The sequence below is a fragment of the Pristiophorus japonicus genome, chromosome 15, assembly GCF_044704955.1.
Source record: "Pristiophorus japonicus isolate sPriJap1 chromosome 15, sPriJap1.hap1, whole genome shotgun sequence".
Taxonomy (NCBI): domain Eukaryota; kingdom Metazoa; phylum Chordata; class Chondrichthyes; family Pristiophoridae; genus Pristiophorus; species Pristiophorus japonicus.
Window position 1 is genome coordinate 15,715,184 of NC_091991.1, and position 19,625 is coordinate 15,734,808.

General features: G+C 44.2%; 1 protein-coding gene across 6 annotated transcripts in view; it reads right to left on the reverse strand.

Annotated features, from left to right (window-relative positions):
- The window catches only part of ppfia2 (PTPRF interacting protein alpha 2), a 639,866-nt gene that overhangs the window by 27,589 nt on the left and 592,652 nt on the right, over nt 1-19,625 (reverse strand). For 5 of the 6 annotated variants that reach the window (XM_070900188.1, XM_070900187.1, XM_070900185.1 and 2 more), the window contains 2 exons: nt 10,723-10,898; nt 8,686-8,754 (listed from right to left, as the gene is read on the reverse strand). In XM_070900188.1, coding sequence (XP_070756289.1) covers nt 8,686-8,754; nt 10,723-10,898 — 245 coding nt within the window. Of the gene's footprint in view, nt 1-8,685; nt 8,755-10,722; nt 10,899-19,625 lie in introns of those variants that run through there. The other variant, XM_070900189.1, reaches the window with a different exon arrangement.

Sequence of the window (19,625 nt, forward strand, 5' to 3'; positions counted from 1 at the left end):
ATAACGAATGCATCTGCTATAACTTCCGCCATCTCTTTTAATACCCTGGGATGCATTTCATCAGGACCAGGGGACTTGTCTACCTTGAGTCCCATTAGCCTGTCCAGCACTACCCCCCTAGTGATAGTGATTGTCTCAAGGTCCTCCCTTCTCACATTCCTGTGACCAGCAATTTTAGGCATGGTTTTTGTGTCTTTCACTGTGAAGACCGAAGCAAAATAATTGTTTAAGGTCTCAGCCATTTCCACATTTCCCATTATTAAATCCCCCTTCTCATCTTCTAAGGGACCAACATTTACTTTAGTCACTCTTTTCCGTTTTATATATGTGTAAAAGCTTTTACTATCCGTTTTTATGTTTTGCGCAAGTTTACCTTCGTAATCTATCTTTCCTTTCTTTATTGCTTTCTTAGTCATTCTTTGCTGTCGTTTAAAATTTTCCCAATCTTCTATTTTCCCATTAACCTTGGCCACCTTATATGCATTGATTTTTAATTTGATACTCTCCTTTATTTGCTTGGTTATCCACGGCTGGTTATCCCTTCTCTTACTGCCCTTCTTTTTCACTGGAATATATTTTTGTTGTGCACTATGAAAGAGATCCTTAAAAGTCCTCCACTGTTCCTCAATTGTGCCACTGTTTAGTCTGTGTTTACAGTCTACTTTAGCCAACTCTGCCCCCATTCCACTGTAGTCCCCTTTGTTTAAGCATAGTACGCTCGTTTCTGACACAACTTCCTCACCCTCAATCTGTATTACAAATTCAACCATACTGTGATCACTCATTCAGAGAGGATCTTTTACTCGGAGATCATTTATTTTTCCTGTCTCATTACACAGGACCAGATCTAAGATAGCTTGCTCCCTTGTAGGTTCTGTTACATACTGTTCTAAGAAACAATCCCGTATGCATTCTATGAATTCCTCCTCCAGGCTACGATTTGAGTTGACCAATCGATATGTAGGTTAAAATCCCTCATGACTATTGCCGTTCCTTTTTCACATGTCTCCATTCTTCCCTTGATTATTGCCCTCCCCACCGTGAAGTTATTATTTGGGGGCCTATAAACTACGCCCACCAGTGACTTTTTCCCCTTACTATCTCCAATCTCCACCCACAATGATTCAACATTTTGTTCATTAGAGCCAATATCGTCTCTCACAACTGCCCTGATATCATCCTTTATTAACAGAGCTACCCCATCTCCTTTCCCTTCTTGTCTATCTTTCCGAATCGTCAGATACCCCTGTTTAATTCCCAGTCTTGGCCACCCTGCAACCATGTTTCTGTAATGGCCACCAAATCATACCCATTTGTAATGATTTGTGCCGTCAACTCATTGACTTTATTTCAAATGCTGCGTGCATTTAGGTAGAGTGTTTTAATCCTAGTTTTTAAACCATGATTTTTAGTTTTGACCCCTCCTGCAGCCCCTTTATATTCAGTGGCCCTTTTTGTTTTTTGCCTTGGGTTTCTCTGCCCTCCACTTTTACTCATCTCCTTTCTGTCTTTTGCTTTTGTCTCCTTTTTGTTTCCCTCTGTCTCCCTGCATTGGTTCCCATCCCCCTGCCATATTACTTCCCTGAATTAAATTCCATTTGCCACTGCTCTGCCTACCTGACCAGTAGATTGATATCCTCCTCCAGTCCATGACTTTCCTCTTCATTATCAACCACATAGCCAATTTTAGTGTCGTCTGCAAACTTCTTAATCATGCTTCCTATATTCAAATCTAAATCATTGATATATACCACAAAAAGCAAGGGACGCAGTACTGAGCCCTGCGGAACCCCACTGGAAACATCCTTCCAGTCACAAAAACATCCATCAATCATTACCCTTTGCTTCCTACCTCCAAGCCAATTTTGGATCCAACTTGCCACTTTGCCCTGGATCCCATGGGCTTTAACCTTCATGACCAGTCTACCATGCGCGACCTTATCAAAAGCCTTGCTAAAGTCCATATATACTACATCATATGCAATACCCTCATCAACCCTCTTGGTTATCTCCTCAAAAAATTCAATCAGGTTAGTCAAACACAATCTTCCCTTAACAAATCCATGCTGACTGTCCCTAATTAAACCTTGCCTATCCAAATGTAGATTTATCCTGTCTTTCAGGATTTTTTCCAATAATTTTCCCACCACTGATGTTAGGATGACAGGCCTGTAATTACTTGGCCTATCCCTTTTTCCCTTCTTAAACAAAGGTACTACATTAGCAGTCCTCCAATACTCCGGCACCATGCCCATATCCAAAGAGGACTGGAAAATGATGGTCAAGGCCTCTGCTATTTCCTCTTTTACTTCGCTCAACAACCTAAGATGCATTTCATCCGGGCCTGGGGACTTATCTACTTTCAAAGCTCCTAAACCCCTTAATACTTCCTCTCTCACTATATTTATTTCATCCAGAATATCACACTCCTCCTGTATAGCAGTATCTGCATTACCTCTTTCCTTTGTGAAAACAGATGCAAAGTATTCATTAAGAACCCTACCAACATCTTCTGCTTCCTCACAAAGATTACCCTCATGGTCTCTAATAGGCCCTACCCTTTCCTTAGTTACCCTCTTACTCTTAACATATTTATCGAACATCCTAGCGTTTTCCTTAATTTTATTGGCTAAGAATTTCTCGTGCTCTCTCTTAGCATTCCGAATATCCGTTTTCATTTTACCTCTTATCTTTCTATATTCATCTAAAGATTCTAAAGTATTTAGCCGTTGATATGTGACACAAGCATCCCTTTTTTTTCTTAATCCTCCCCTATAAGTCCCTAGACATCCCTAGACTTAAAAAAAAATTGCTTTAAAAATGTTTGTTGATATATTTGAAGGCTCAATTTTACCCAATTATCTGTGCTGTTTTTTTGACCTAAATTAAAATACCCAAATTTCCCCAAAGATTGTGCGCCAATTTTTTTAGGTTCATTTTTTTTGCGTCATGGGGGCATAATCTGACTTCTGCGCCAGTTTTTCACATTTAAGCAAGTTTGGCCAACTTACATTTTTCCTAGGACGGTGAATGTGACCACTCCCAAAAAACCTTCTGGGCACTTAAGAAAAACCAGCGCACATTAAAAAATCAACGCAGAAAGATGCCATTGTTTTTAGGCGAAGTTTTGGAGGGAGTCAAGAACATATGTATCATGAAGCTTAATTTTTCCAAACTTAAAACGCAGAAAATGGAAGTCTAATGCAATTCATTAATTTTGGAATTTTTTCAAAATGCCACGCCACCACCGGACATCTCCAAACCGGGCTCGAGGGTTGGAGCGTTGACCAGCAGAATCAGTCCCTCGCCCGGACACAGGGGCTCGGCTTCAAAAGAAGCCCGGGCAGGGGTGGGGGCATGGAAGCCGATCTGAAGGGATGAGAACCCTTACACTATGCAACAACATCAAAAGAAGCCCGGGGCAGGCGGGGGGGTTGGGTGTTTGCCGAGCCCCTATGTCTGTGCGAGGGAGCGATTCTGCCGGCCCAACTTCGAGCCCGGTGAGGAGATGTTCGGATGGTGGTGGGGCGCTACTTTGAAAAAATCTAAAATTAAAGAATTGCATTAGACTTCGTTGCCCAAAATGTCCTCATTTGAATGCCTAGCTTCCCATTTTAAGCAACGCTATTGCGCATGCGCAGACATGGGTGTGGTCCATACTAGGGCATCAACCTTGGGAGTGAGAGAACAAAGAAGCTTGTCCTGCTGTTTTGAGCTTCTTGCAAAAGTACAATTTAATCACGGGGGCAATACTGACAATGCCATACCTCGTGCAAGTCTTCTGCATGATGGTACTGTGGAGGAGGTGATTGCTTCGATGAGGAACCTCAGAGCACATAGGATGATGGGCAGAAGGCCTTCCCCATGTTGGGTATATAGAGACAAGCGTTCGTACCTGCACCTGAGTGATGCAGACTGTGTGAGAAGGCTGCGTTACCGCAAAGAAGTTGTAACTGAGATTTGTGAGTTAGTAAAAGCAGACCTGCAACTTAGAAGCATCAGGAGGACTGTGTTGTCAGTTGAAGTGAAGGTTACAGCTGCACTTTCATTCTATGCATCTGGATCATTCCAGGCCACAACTGGGGATGTGCGCGCCATTTCTCAACATGCAACGCATATCTGCATTCGGCAGATGACTGCTGTACTATATGCCCCGAGGAATGACTACATGAAGTTCCCCATGACTGCCCAGGCAATACGTGAAAGGACTGTGGGCTTCTCCAGGATTGCTGGCTTCCCAAAGGTACAGGGCTGCATTGATTGTACCCACATCGCCTTGCGAGCACCTTTGGAGAATTCTGAGATGTACAGGAACAGAAAAGGCTTCCACTCTGTTAATGTGCAGCTCGTCTGTGATGACATGCATTGCATCATGTCAGTTGATGCGAGATACCCTGGGAGCACCCTACGCTATATCTGCCATGTTTCAGCAGCAGCCAGAAGGGCAGAGCTGGCTGCTGGGAGACAAAGGGCATGGTCTCGCCACCTGGCTCATGACACCCCGACACGTAACGCAGATGGAAGCTGACCGGGAATACAACATGTCGCACATTGCGACGCGCAGCATAATAGGGAGGACCATTGGCATCTTGAAAGAGTGTTTCCAATGCCTAGACCATTCTGGAGGCGACTTGCAATAGTCCCCTGAGATTGTCGGTCAGTTCACTGTTGTGTGCTGCATGCTGCATAACTTAGCCATCATGAGGCAGCAGCAGCTGGTAGTAGAAGACCCACCTGAGGTGAGAGTGGCTGATGATAAGGAGGAAGATGCAGATGACGAGGAGGAAGATGAGGACGAGGAAGCCATGCAACTACCTGAACCCGGAGCACGACGTCAGAGGAGGGCGGGCCGTCGTGCCCCTTTAACGATTGCTCAAGCCTTGTGCCAGCAGCTCATTCATGAACAATTTTCTGCCTGAAGGCTCAGCGGCAACTATTCCAAATGGACCACGTTTACTGTTTGGACCTGTTCCGTAATGTTGTGTTGTGATAATGGAACAAATAATGGAAATGATTCTTTTTTACTTCAAAAAGTAGTGTTAATAATGGAACAAATAATGGGAATGATTCAATTATAATTTAAAATATATTTTATTCAAAAGTTTAACAAACATTTGTTTGTACTGAAATTAACTTTAGTAAAAATATTCTTTTATCAAACTTTAAAGTTTCAGTTACGATCACTTACAAATTTTAAGATCACTTATAAACTTTAAGATCACTTACTTGTAAACTTTAAACTTGTAAATTTACATAACTTAAAAAAAACTTTTAATTTGAGTTTAGTTACAACAGTAACAATAATAATAACAACAACAGCAGCAGCAGCAAAGAAAGGCTGCACCCATCTCTCCTCCACCTTATTCTAAGACCGCCGCTGCGCTTGGCCTTGTTGTCTCCACCCCTGTCCGCAGGCGGTGGCGCAGCGTTTCTCGGGTTGGTTCCAAGCTTATTCTTTCGAACATCTCGGGTAATGCTCACTTCTTGATTTGAGGGGGGGTGGGTCAGCCGGTAATGTGGAAGGCACGGCTTGGGTCTCTTCAGAAGCTGGCCTGGGGATTGGAGTGGGAGTGGCAGTGATTCTGTCAATGGGCACGGTGTCTGGGTGTGTTCCCTTATTGCAGCAGCTAACTCCGACATTCCCTCTCTCATGTGCCCTGACAGTGTCTCAACTACCTGCAACATTTCCTCCTTCATGTGCACCGACAGTGTTCCCATTTCTCGTGAGAGTATTGTTACTTCTCCCGACAGTCCCGATACCTCATCACCCACCCCCACTGAAGGTGTCCAGGAGTGATCGTGTAACGTCAATGCTCTCCACATTCATTGCCATCATCTGAACCACTTCTTTTAGATCCTGCACCTCAGGAGAGCGCTGTCGAGCTCTCCTTCCCCTCCTCAAACTGGGTGTTGCTTATTGCATCCCAGTGGGACACCCAGTCTCGGATGGTGGGGCCCTGTGTGTGTCTTGCTGCATCCCACTGGTATCTGCAGCCTCGGACTTTGGGTCCCTGGGTGTGCCTTGCTGCACCCCACTGGAATCCCCAGCCACAGATTGTGAGAAACCATGGAAGGTCCCAACACTCGTAACACTCAGGAAAAGGGCTGGCACCTCAATGGGCAGCATCTGCACCTCCTCCAGAGTGAGTATAACAGTGTGGGCTTCATCCATCACCTCCTCCTCCCTGTCACCCCCTGTCTGGAAGGTGGGATTGGAAGATGTTCTCCTCTTCAGGCTCGTCCGCAGCTGAATCTTCTTCTGCATCCACTTCAGCCTCGTCAGGGTTGGCCTCAAGTTCTGCAAAATATAACAGAACAGACAAATGGTTAGCAGCAGAGGAGGGGGCAGGGTGGGTGGTATGAGTAGGCACCACAGCGCAGGCAGCAGGCTCATTTGAAATACCGCGATGAATGATAGCACATTGCATCAACCGAAGCGTAGCTGGCAGAGACATCCCCATGAACTGAAGCATGGCTAGCCCGTGCAGTACTTGACTTTTAGCAAAGCCCGATTGTGGAATTTGCAGGACTTATCCTCTCCCTCGAGTGTGGGCCCAGCTTGTGCAGTGGTGGTTGCTTTTCTCCAGGCAGGACCCATCAAAGCAGCGACCCTCTCTTCCAAGGGTGTCAGTGGGTGCTGATTTGCTGGGCCTCCTCCTGTTCAAGTTCTTTCCCTTTTGTTGTGTGCCACCTTCCTCTGCAAAGATGAAAATATAATTTTTTAGAGAGCGTGTCATTCTGCTTGGTGGGACATACAAATGGTCACATTTACAATTGCAATTCCAGTGAATAAATGAAAATATTACTTCCACTAACTACTTGACCAAGGTCCTGCCACTTCATTTTGCACTGGCCTCCAGCTGTCGGAGTGGTCACCATTGCACAGTAATCTTCTGCAAGTTGGTTCCAGCGTTTCTTCATTTCTTTCGGTGAAACTTTTATGTGACCTCTGTTGGTGTCCAGCTCGTGCCATCTGGCCTCAATTACAGTAACTAGTGCCTCCACTTTATCCTGTAAGAAATTATTGGTCCTTGAACCGCATTGCATATTGTATTGGTCTCCATAAAAGGAGCAGAGAGCGGCCCCTGGACAGCATGGCGGCCCCGACCTGCGAGAGACCACCAGGTCGGGGCCATAAACGGAGCGGCGGCCATGGGCAGCGTGACGGCATACCATTGCAAGGTACAGCGCAAGCTGGAGCAGGAGGGCGACGGCAGCTAAGAGGGATGTCATCAAGGTCCAGGTCGGTGATTGGAGCATGGGCAGGTGCAGCAGGAGCGGTGAGGTCGGGGCGATGGAGCGGCGAGAGATTGTAGAGGGACGTGATCAGGGCCCAGGAGAGGTGTGAGTTCGGGGCCAGAAAAGGCCAGCCCACACTGCGATATCTGTGCGCACTAGGTTCATGCAGCAGAGCTGGTCTCCAGGCGTCTTGGGTAATCCTTGCCACTGGACCAAGACCTAGCTCTGTCAAGCCCGTGTGGTGGCTGGTGTGTAACGGCCACCCCACGTTAAAAAAATCCACGCACAGGCATCTTCCACCCTTCAAGATGTAATTTGGGATCTGGAATATTAGGTCCTTCATTGAAATACCTGTGAACTCATCCCTTTTTGGCGTGGAAGCAAGTCATCCTGGTTTCGAGGGACAGCCTATGATGATGATGATGATATTATATTGCAGCTCCGATTTTTCCAGTGAAAATTAAACTTCTCATACACGACTGGCTCTTTAAAAATGGCTGCATGCAGACCGGGAGCTATACTGGGCATGCGCGCCTATAGCAATCATGTCAAAAACTTCCTTTTTTTCCGCGCATGTGCAGAAGGGGGGCATCATTTTTTTGGTGCAGTTATTAGGCTCCACCCCCACGAAGCTGAAGGTTGCGCGGTGCCAATTTAAAAAAATAGAACGGGGAGACTTGCTAGTTAGTTTTTTTGGAGTAGAAGGGGCGTAACTCTTGCAATATGCCAAAAAACAGCATTGGGGAAAATTGAGTGCTAAGAGTAGTAACTTTGATTAATGCAACGGAAAATAGGTTTATCACAAAAAATAAGCATTTTAAAATATTGTGGCAATCCACTACCTGTGGGTAACCTGATTTTAAATGACTGAAAATGACTTTTAAAAAATGTACAAAACTATTTTCTAATTAGATTGAGGTACAGTGCTGAGTACTTTAGTAATTTTTTAAAAAATAATTCAAAATTTACCTATTAGCGTCCTTGCGCCCAATTTTTGGAGCTTCCTCGAAGGCCCGCAAGCGAGCGCAATTAGTGGAAACTCCCAATGGTCATTAATTCACTGTGGAGGCATGGCTAGTTTTCTGGGTGGGGCCTGCTTCTAGCACAATGTTTTCAAAACTAGCGCAAAAGTCGTGGAATCTTGAGTTGCGCTTAAAATTCCTTAATCCTTTGCGCCAGTTCTACCGATATCGGGGGAATTGTGATGAAAACACTAGTGCAATCAAGCGGAATCTCCAGACCCAAATATATATTAAGTTACCACCTAATTTTAAAATCTACTTGTTTTAACAAAACCTTACTGCATCAATGAATCTAAAGGATATATAGTAGAAAAAAAAATTAAAAACTACATTTTAATCCAGATGCCTAGTATATATTTATAAAATAGATTTAATAACAATCTTTGCTTGAAATCACATTATAAAGTACAGGGAAATTACTTACATCATCAAGAATCCTCTCCGTTCCTAGTGCAAGAAGGTTGTTATACTCTCTTTCAAGGACCTGTCTTGCCTGAAGAAGAGGATAGTATTTAGTTAATGGCTTAAAATGCAATATATACTGTACAAACTGAACAAAATAATAATTTTAATATTAACTTTAGAATATGTATCAGTAAGGGTTAAACTTAGGAAATTAAAGCTGATGTGAGTAAGAAAGCAGAAACAGAGTTTCCATCTATTTTTATCACTTGCTCTAGTGCATACAGATGTTTGCAAAATTTACTCCACAAAAGAAAGCTTGTTAAATACTATTAAGTGTTTTGCAAGGGGGTTCAAGAGAAACTCTTGCAGTTTTTCTCAGGGTGGGATAAATACAAACATGGGTTCAATTTTTACCATCATATATATGTCAGTTTTAGGAAGGAAAGTATGAAAATTTAATCAGAGCTCTAATAGAAATTGTTCGTGCAGCAGTTTACATCCCTACATCCCGTATAGATGAGGGATTGATAGCTATCACATTGTGAACTAGGAGCTCCAAGAGAGGAAGGCCTGGGAGTGTTAAGGGCACAACATGTGAACCATTCACAGATCAAACTACACTAGGCAATAGATATACTCTTCTACCTAGGCATGGTGTAGGAACAGTGCAAATGAGTTTTGAGCTTGGTAGGGAAGCTGTAAGTGAGGTGTGCCACTTGGTTTATAAAAACTTGGACATTTCATCATATGTATTGCACTGTCAGTGGCATAAAAAAGCATCACTTCCATCAGTTTTTATGCAACAGGGTATTTTCGAATACCCATCATGGATATCACTGGAGTCAGTTGCCATCTATGGCCGTATCAAGGAGGTCCCTGTTTTGCCACATACTCAAACACTTCAGCAGACACTACTTGCAGTAGAGCAAATAGGGAGTCATTTTGTCTTTGGGCGATAGCGTAAAATGGGCAATTGTGATTCAGCTGCCCGTTACGTATCCCTCCTGATTTTAATTTCCATTGACTGAATCGATTTTTCACGTTTTACACGATTGGCCAAAGTTAAAATTACCCCATCCAATTTTATGATATTGATCACTTCTGCAAGGCACAGAGCACCATTTATTGTACACATAAAGCCCTTCATGTGCCTACCAACAATACTTAAATAAAAAGAGATATTATTCCATTGTTTTAGATATATATCAATATTATACATATCAATGTATACTTCCAAGGAAGAATGCAAGATACTTTAGTGTCATTATATCAAACATGACACAGCTCTTCGAATGAGATGAGGAAAGAAATTTGGCTCCTCAGCTTTTGTACATTCCTCAGTCACCCTCTTCTCGTGCTGCACTAAGAGATGTACCCTGCCATGACACTGAGCCCATACAATATACCACAAGACTCCTTTCAGCTAATTAATGCTGGGTCTAATCTGAAGTTCAATACTTAATTTTATTTCTTGGCCACCTTGTGTAATTTTGCACAAGTTTCTTATGATTGGCCTTAACAAAGCCCAAACAACAAAAAATGTTCCGCCCCCAAACATTTTACATAAAACATTTTGGAATGAAGGCAAAATGTGACATAATGATACAACTGTTGAATAATTGGTAAAATGATAGTGCTTAAGTTTACATTTTTGTAGTTTATATTAATCAATATGAGTGAAGTAATATATGTGACATCCATTGCCAGAAATGAACACTCCCAGATCAGGGATAGCCAAGAACTGACCAGAATGAATGCCTGAGAAAGCATACCAATTTACTTACTATTTGTGCTTGATTATTGGCAATTTTAGCTGAAGAATCTTGCCTACCACAAATTATTTTACAGATGGCAAAGAGCAGAATTATATCTAGACTCTACCTGATTCTAACCTAGGTACCAGAAGTGAAAGGTCAGTATATGTAAGCCCAATGCACCCCACTCCTACCCGAATGCAAAATATTTTCCAATGTGTAAGGGAGAAACTGTATTACTTTAAAATCTACATTCAAAGAGTTAGAAAAAATGTCTGAAGTTGAAATTGGGCTTGGTTTACCTGTGTGTTTTGTGTGGGAATTTGAAGTATTAATGCCAAACTGCTATAGTCAAAGTTTTCATCCAAGGCGAGGAGTGCTCCATGGACACCACTTTCCATGAGGTTGTTTGCATAGTCTCGAAGGCCGATGGACAGTATCCACCTGATGACACGGTCATTGCTCCATACTATTGTGTCTAGAAATGTGAAACTGTAATATGAGCATACATTTTTCATTTCTAACATTTTAATTAGACTTAATTATTAACTTAAAGAATACAGTCTCCTCCACTTAAGTACTGTATTACAAAAGTATTTGTACCCTGATTTTCAAATGCTTTCAATTTTTCTCCAAATTTGTTATATCTCAACATGAAATGCAACAGTCTCCTACTGTGTTACATTTTCAAACATTCCGAAAACTTGCCATACTGGCAGAGATTCCAATTAATACATCACAATTACATAGATATTCCCCTAAACAGTCATATGGCATACTCAGTGGTCTGGCAAGTATAAAAGGTTCACACATAACTAGTAAATTTTGCATGACATTACCCATGTTCAGCTGATGAATATAATTTATTTTATATAGAGGATGGTAACAGAGAGTTGGATTTTGGTCATGGCCCACTTACGGGCGTAGACTCGATGTTGCATGACAAGTATGCATTCAAACCAAGAGGCCTAAGGATCAACAGAAATTGGTCCTTGAGCCTCATGCTAATCACATCTCTACAGGCAGCTCACCCGAGCGAAGATATCAATGTTGGGCCAGCTGTCTCAGGCAGTCCCGGGAAGGGGCAATTGGAGCGACCTATGGTATGTGGGCAATCGTCACTCCAATTGTGTCATGGGCACACTCCTGCTCCTTCTGACTACACAGGAACTTAAAAAATGTTTAATTTACCTGGGCTCAATGTCTGTCCCTCTCATCATGGCTAATTTCGCCAAAGTGTTCTTCAGCAGGCATTATACCCCAAATATACATATTTAAATGGACCTAACACATGTTTCAGGCATCCACCCAGGCCATCTAAAAAAATGGCCCCTCTGGCATGAAGGTACATTTTATGCGGCAAATTGGGACAGAATGCATTTACACTAGGCTTTCACCTGTTTTTCATGTCCTGTAATTTCTGATCCAGGTTTGAGGGCAGTTTTCTACCCATCCATTTGTGCAATTATTTTTAGGAGAAGCAAATCCACAGGATGACGTTTCTAGCTTGAAATCCCATGATTTGAACTTCCACTGCACCAAGAGGATGCCATATACAGAGGAACCTGGGGGTTCTTGCGCATGAATCACAAAAAGTTAGTATGCAGGCACAGCAAGTAATCAGGAAGGCAAATGGAATGTTGGCCTTTATCGCAAGGGGGGATAGATAGCGTATAAAAGCAGAGAAGTCCTGCTAAAACTATACAGGATATTGGTGAGGCCATACCTGGAGTACTGTGTACAGTTTTGGTCTCCGTATTTAAGGAAGGATATACTTGCATTGGAAGCTGTTCAGAGAAGGTTCACTAGGTTGATTCCGGAGATGAGGGGGTTGACTTATGGGGATAGGTTGATTGGAGTTCAGAAGAATGAGAGGTCATCTTACTGAAATTTACAAGATAATGAGGGGGCTCGACAAGGTAGTTGCAGAATGGATGTTTCCACTCGTGGAGAATCTAGAACTAGGGGCCATAGTTTAAGAATAAGGGGTCGCCCATTTAGAACTGAGATGAGGAGGAATTTCTTCTCTCAGAGGGTTGTAAATCTGTGGAATTCTCTGCCCCAGAAAGTTGTGGAGGCTGGGTCATTGAATATATTGAAGGCGGAGATAGACAGATTTTTGAACGATAAGGGAGTGAAGGGTTATGGGAAGCTGGGAAGTGGAGCTGAGCCCAAATTAGATTAGCCATGAACTTATTAAATGGCAGAGCAGGCTTGAGGGACCAAATGGCCGACTCCTGCTCCTATTGGGCTCACTTTTCTACATGGGTGATTTTTTGCTCAGTTGAAGAGGTATGTCCGATTTTTTAATGGCCCAAATGCGGCAAAAAAAATCCAAGTTTTGCCGGAATTAACTTTGAATTTGGAGTGGCGCAGATTGGCGTTAAGCTTTGTGGGTGGAGCTTAAGGCCTGCGCCAAAAACTGATGTTGCTAGGGTAATGAGGGATGCTCAGAAGGGCTGAGGTTGGAAATTGAAACTGAAACTTGAAAGGCTGAGGCTGGACTGGAACTGAAGCCGCTGCAATCCCGGGCTGAAAGGACCCCGCACCGGCCTGCACCTATCCTGGACCGAAAGGACCCCGCACCGGCCCGCATCTATCCCAGGCCGAAAGGACTCCGCACCGGCCCACACCTATCCCAGGCCTGGGATGGCAGCGGGCCAGTGCGGGGTCCTTTTGGCCCAGGATAGGTGCGAGCCGGTGCGGGGTCCTTTCGCCCAGGATGGCAGTGGGCCGGCCTGCACCTGTCCCGGGTCAAGAGGACCCCGCACTGGCCCGCTGCAATCCTGGGCCGAAATGACCCACCCCCCCACCTACCTGCCCTGTCTTCAGCTCCGTTGAACAATGACGTCTTCTTTCCGCCAATTTTCTCTTCTTTGCGACGATTTCCTTAAGGTTTTTCACAAGGGTGCAGTGCGCCGTTTTAGAAAAAAATCGTACTTGGCCAAACTCGCTTAAATGGCCAGAAGTGGCGCACACAGCAGGTTCCGCCCCCAGTGATGTAAAAAAATCGGCAACTAAAAAAATTGGACGTACCTACTTTAGAACGGCGCAGAAACTTTGGCCAAACTTGCAGATTATTGTCTGCTCCAAAGAAAAGCTGCCTATGCCAAAAGAATGGTGGCCAAAATTCAGCCCATTATGTTCTTATGTTTAGAGTTAAAAGAAGTGTGCCTATTTCCAGGATCAGCAGTATACAGCTTGCAGCCTGCGAAGAGACTATTGAGTATATCTCAAGTTAGAAGTAGTCTTTCAGAGAATTTTTTTGCTTTGGTCAAATACAGAGGAGGATTTCAACCTGAAAGTCAGTTAGCCCTCTTACCTTCAGGAAATTATCAATCTCTACTCTGATTGAGGGGTTCTTATTTAGAACACGATGATTCATGGTTCTTAATATTAATGGAGGAGAAGGAAAACAGAAAGGAGCAAAAGTGAGCATCTAAGTATGAAGAGTCCAATCAGATATTAGCTCCCTCTGCTCCACAAAGGGTAAAATAGGTCTCGCAGATGTCATCAAGATCTAAGTGAGGAGAAGGGTAAGATTCATTAAAGAAACCTTAGTTGAACTCTGCCAAATTTTGAAAGGTGATCTGCAACCCAGATCATCAGCATGAACAGCTCTGCTAGTGGCTGCCTGAATTCTTTTTACCACAAGCTTCCTTTTAAGTTGCAACAGGGGTCTTCTGCAACATTATCCAGGGTGTCATGTAGACAATGCATTTGCCAGCTAACAAATACAATCTTCAGGAGGGCTGGGGATTTTATATTTGTTGGGATGACACAAAGCAGCAGCTTTATAGAGATACACAGCTTTATCGTGTTGCTGGCTTTCCTGTTGCACTGTAAGCACCGACAGTCAACCCTTTGAATTTCTTCAATAGGAAAGGAAAGCTGAGGAGGTGACAGTGCAATTTGGGGAAATAAGGGAAAGGTTGTGGTGAGGAAAAATGGAATAGTAGTACCTGTAGCATATTCAGTGGTGTGATGGGCAGGCTCAACAGTAACAAGATATTTAGTGACTGGACCTGTACGCTGTCACACTGATATAACTGTGAAATTCCACACAGACACAAATTTTCATCCCTGTCCAAGGGGTTAATGCACATCCATTTAATGCTTCTACCCTCCTTTCTTGCAAATCCACCACAGCAACAGGAGGAGGAAGATGATGATGATGAGAAAGAACAGTACAGACACAACTACCTTCTTGTCAATGATCATGATAAGGAGGACAAAGTTGAATACGGAGATAAAGGAGGACCGAAGCCCACCCTCTGGTTCCTGCACAGACCACCTGGCTTGTGTCCTTGTGCTTCAACTGCTCCAACGCACCCCTGCATCATTTGCTTCTCCACTCCCTTCACCAGTTTACGAATATCAAAGCAGGATATTTGATATTGCAGTGCCACTGGCCCTCAGCAGGCAGATTATGGAAGGGCCAGAAAACACGAGGAAATTTGGGGGAGTGATTTTAAGGTGAAAAACTGTCATAAACAGCTTGGAAGTTATTTACAACACTTGGTGCATACAGCTCAACACAATCTAAGTGCCAGCAGCAAAAAAAAACCCCAAAATAAGCAATGGTTAAGAAATGGCTGAAATACACTTCCATAGGTGTATTTCAGCCATTTAAGTAGCACTCTTGCCTCCGAGTCAAAAGGTTGTGGATTCAAGTCCCACTCCAGGGACTTAAGCACAAAATAATCTAGACTGACACTCCACTGCAGTGCTGAGGGATCACTACATTGTCGGAGGTGCCATCTTTTGGATGAGACATTAAACTGAGGCCCTGTCTGCTCTCTCAAGTGGACATTAAGATCCCGTGGCACTATTTCGAAGAAGAACAGGGAAGTTATCCCTGGTCTCCTGGCCAATATTTATCCCTCAATCAACATAACAAAAAAACAGATTATCTGGTCATTATCAAATTGCTGTTTGTGGGACCTTGCTTGTGCACAAATTGGCTGCCACATTACAACAGTGACTACACTCCAAAAGTACTTCATTGGCTGTAAATTGCTTTGAGATGTCTGGTGGTTGTGAAAGGTGCTATAAAAATGCAAGTCTTTCTTTCTTTTTAATATTGCTGTGTTCTTTACTTTCTAGGTGTGATTTCCCTCAGATTGATCTCCAGAATGTGGGAAATCCCCGGGTGATGAACCAAGTAAAATGGGGAGAAGAAAGCTTTCATCAAATCTTCACCCACTCATCTAACTATCACTGCCTTAATGTTCCTCTACCCCAGCTGGGGGTGAACTTCTTTGGCCACTGCATTTCCCCTTCCCATATGCAAAGGACTGTAAGGGGGTGGGGTTTGCGGTACAAACTGATTTTCTGTCCCAAATACCACTAGTCAACAGCGGTAACTAATGTCTCGGAGAAGGAGGCATTGAGGCCAGCTTGTGGTAGGTCATGGGGACGCCATACCTGAAAGACACAAGTATGTTTTTAACAGTCTAACTTCAAGTTTAAAAAATATCTATTTTTAATTGTTTTTAGATAAGTTTTTAAAGTATATATAAGTAATTGTAAAGGCTATTTAAGTATTTTAAAAGATTCACTAGTATAAATTAATTTCTAAATATACCTAACATATATACACACATATTTATCTTAATATATTAAAATTCTTATGCATAGCAATAACTCCCAGAAAGTATTACACTTACTTCCTGTCACACTTTAGCCATCACATTTCACACATCATACTTTAGCATATGTTCTGATTCACTGTGAAGAATACCACACAACATTTTTACATTACATATATACAGTTCCCTTTTTAAGGAAGTACCTGTTATATATGTAAACTCTGTACAGCCACCAGAGGGCTCATCCCCTGGAGTCCCAAGGGATCCCATAATCCCTTGGGAGCACAGGTATTTAAGGAGGCCTCACAGGTTGGAGAGGCACTCTGGAGACCTGCAATAAAAGACTAAGATCACACTTTACTTTGAGCTCACAGTGTTCAGTCTGACTCTTTCTCCATACATAATAACTGCCGATGAGATACAGATAGCGAACCCAAAGATGCAGAGAACAGTGGGCATCCTGGAGAAATTCTCGGAGGGAGATGATTGGGAAACTTTTGTGGAGCGACTCGACCAATACTTTGTGGCCGAGCTAGATGGGGAAGAGAACGCTGCCAAACGAAGGACGACCCCCCTCACCGTCTGTGGGGCACCAACGTATGGCCTCATGAAGAATCTGCTCACTGCAGCGAAACCCATGGAGAAATCGTACAATGATTTGTGTACACTGGTTCGAGAGCATTTGAACCCGAAGGAAAGCGTTCTGAAGACGAGGTACCGGTTCTACACCTACAAAAGGACTGAAGGCCAGGAAGTGGCGAGTTATGTCGCCGAGCTAAGATGCCTTGCAGGACATTACGAATTTGAAGGATTTTTGGAGCACATGCTCAGAGACTTTTTCGTACTTGGCATTGGCCATGAAACCATACTTCGCAAGCTTTTGACTGTAGAGACCCCAACCTTGAGTAAGGCCATAGCGATAGCCCAGGCGTTCAGTGCCACCAGTGATAATACTAAGCAAATCTCTCACTACACAAGTGCTGCTACAAGTACTGTGAACAAAGTGATGTTGTTTTCAAATCGCAACGTACAGGGCAGGTCACACATGCCTGCAGCTGCACGTCCGCAGATGCCTCAGAGTCCACCATTAAGGGTGATGAATGCAAGGCCATCAACACCTTGTTGGCACTGCGGGGGTTATCATCATTTCCATTTATGCCGATTCAAAGGGTATGTTTTCAAGGGCTGTGGAACAATGGTACACCTCCAACGTATGTGCAGGCGAGCTGCTAATCCTGCAAACCACCATGTTGCAGAGGAGAACAGATCCACGGAGGATCATGACGAACCAGAGCCTCAGACCAACGAGGCAGAGGTACATGGGGTGCAAACATTCAAAACGAATTGTCCCTCGATAATGCTGAATGTTGAACTAAATGGACTCCTGGCGTCAATGGAACTGTACACGGGGGTGAGCCAGTCCATCATGGGCAAAAAGACTTTCGAAAGATTGTGGTGAAACAAGGCCTCAAGGCCAGTCTTAACTCCAATTCATACGAAACTAAGAACTTTCATGAAAGAACTGATTCCCGTAATTGGCAGTGCTACCGTCAAGGTCTCTTACGATGGAGCGGTGCACAAGCTACCACTCTGGGTGGTACCGGGTGGTGATGGTCTCACGCTGCTCAGCAGGAGCTGGCTGGGAAAGATACGCTGGAACTGGGACGACGTCCAAGCGCTATCGCCTGCTGACAACACTTCGTGTGCCCAGGTCTTAAACAAGTTCCTTTCGCTGTTCAAACCAGGCATTGGGAAATTCCAAGAAGCAAAAGTGAAGATCAAACTAATTTCAGGGGCGTGACCCATCCATCACAAGGCGAGAGCAGTACCGTCCATGATGAGAGAAAGGGTAGAGATCGAGCTAGACAGGCTGCAAAGAAAGGGCATCATTTCACCGATCAAGTTCAACAAGTAGGCCAGCCCGATCGTCCCAGTCCTCAAGGGAGACGGTACCGTCAGAATCTGTGGCGATTACAAAGTCACTATCAATCGTTTCTCCCTGCAGGACCAATACCCAATACCAAAGGCCGACGACCTCTTTGCAATGCTGGCGAGAGGAAATACGTTCACGAAGTTGGATCTGACTTCAGCCTACATGACGCAGGAACTGGAAGAATCATCGAAGGCCCTCACCTGCATCAACACGCACAAAGGTCTTTTTATTTATAACAGATGCCCGTTTGGAATTCGATCGGCGGCAATATTCCAGAGAAACATGGAAAGCTTACTGAAGTTGGTCCCGCACACCATGGTCTTCCAGGATGACATCTTGGTCACAGATCAGAACACAGCCGAGCATCTGCAGAACCTGGAGGAGGTTCTTAGTCGACTCAACCGCTTGGGGCTCAGGTTAAGATGCTCGAAGTGCATTTTCCTGTCACCTGAAGTGGAGTTCTTGGGAAGGAGGATTGCGGCGGATGGCATCAGGCCCACCAACGTGAAGACGGAGGCAATCGAGAACGCACCAAGACCACAGAACATGACGGTGCTGTAGTCGTTTCTGGGACTCCTGAACTACTTTGGTAACTTCTTACTAGGTCTCAGCACACTGTTAGAACCACTGCATGTCTTACTACAAAAAGGGGATGAATGGGTTTGGGGCAAAAGCCAAGAAAATGCCTTTGTAAAAGCGAGAAAATTGTTATGCTCAAACAAATTGCTTGTGTTGTATGATCCATGTAAGCATTTGGTACTAGCATGTGATGCATCGTCATATGGCGTCGGGTGTGTATTGCAACAAGCTAATGATTTCGGGAAACTGCAACCGGTTGCTTATGTATCCAGGAGTTTGTCTAAGGCTGAGAGTGCCTACAGCATGATTGAGAAAGAAGCGTTAGCGTGTGTCTATGGGGTAAAGCAAATGCATCAATACCTGTTTGGGCTAAAATTCGAATTAGAAACTGACCATAAGCCAGTCATATCCCTGTTTTCCAAGGGTAAAGGGATAAATACCAACGCTTCAGCCCGCATCCAGAGATGGGCACTCACGTTGTCCGCATACAACTACGCCATCCGCCACAGGCCAGGCACAGAAAACTGCGCCGATGCTCTCAGTAGACTGCCATTACCCACCACCGGGGTGGAAATGGCGCAGCCCGCAGATCTAGTCATGGTTATGGAAGCATTTGAGAGTGAGCAATCACCCGTCACTGCCCGGCAGGTCAAAACCTGGACAAGCCAGGACCCCTTATTATCCCTATTCAAAAGCTGTGTGCTTCACGGGAGCTGGTTCAGTGTCCCAGTGGAAATGCAGGAAGAGATAAAGCCGTTCCGGCGGCACAAAGATGAAATGTCTATACAGGCAGACTGCCTTCTGTGGGGCAATCATGTAGTGGTTCCCAAGAAGGGCAGAAACACCTTCATCAATGACCTCCACAGTACCCACCCAGGCATCGTAATGATGAAAGCGATAGCCAGATCCCACGTGTAGTGGCCCGGTATTGATGCGGACTTAGAGTCCTGCGTTCACAGAGGTAATACATGCTCGCAGTTAAGCAATGTATCCAGGGAGACGCCACTAAGTTTATGGTCTTAGCCCTCCAAACCGTGGTCTAGGGTAAACGTCGACTATGCAGGCCCATTCTTGGGTAAAATGTTCCTTGTGGTTGTAGATG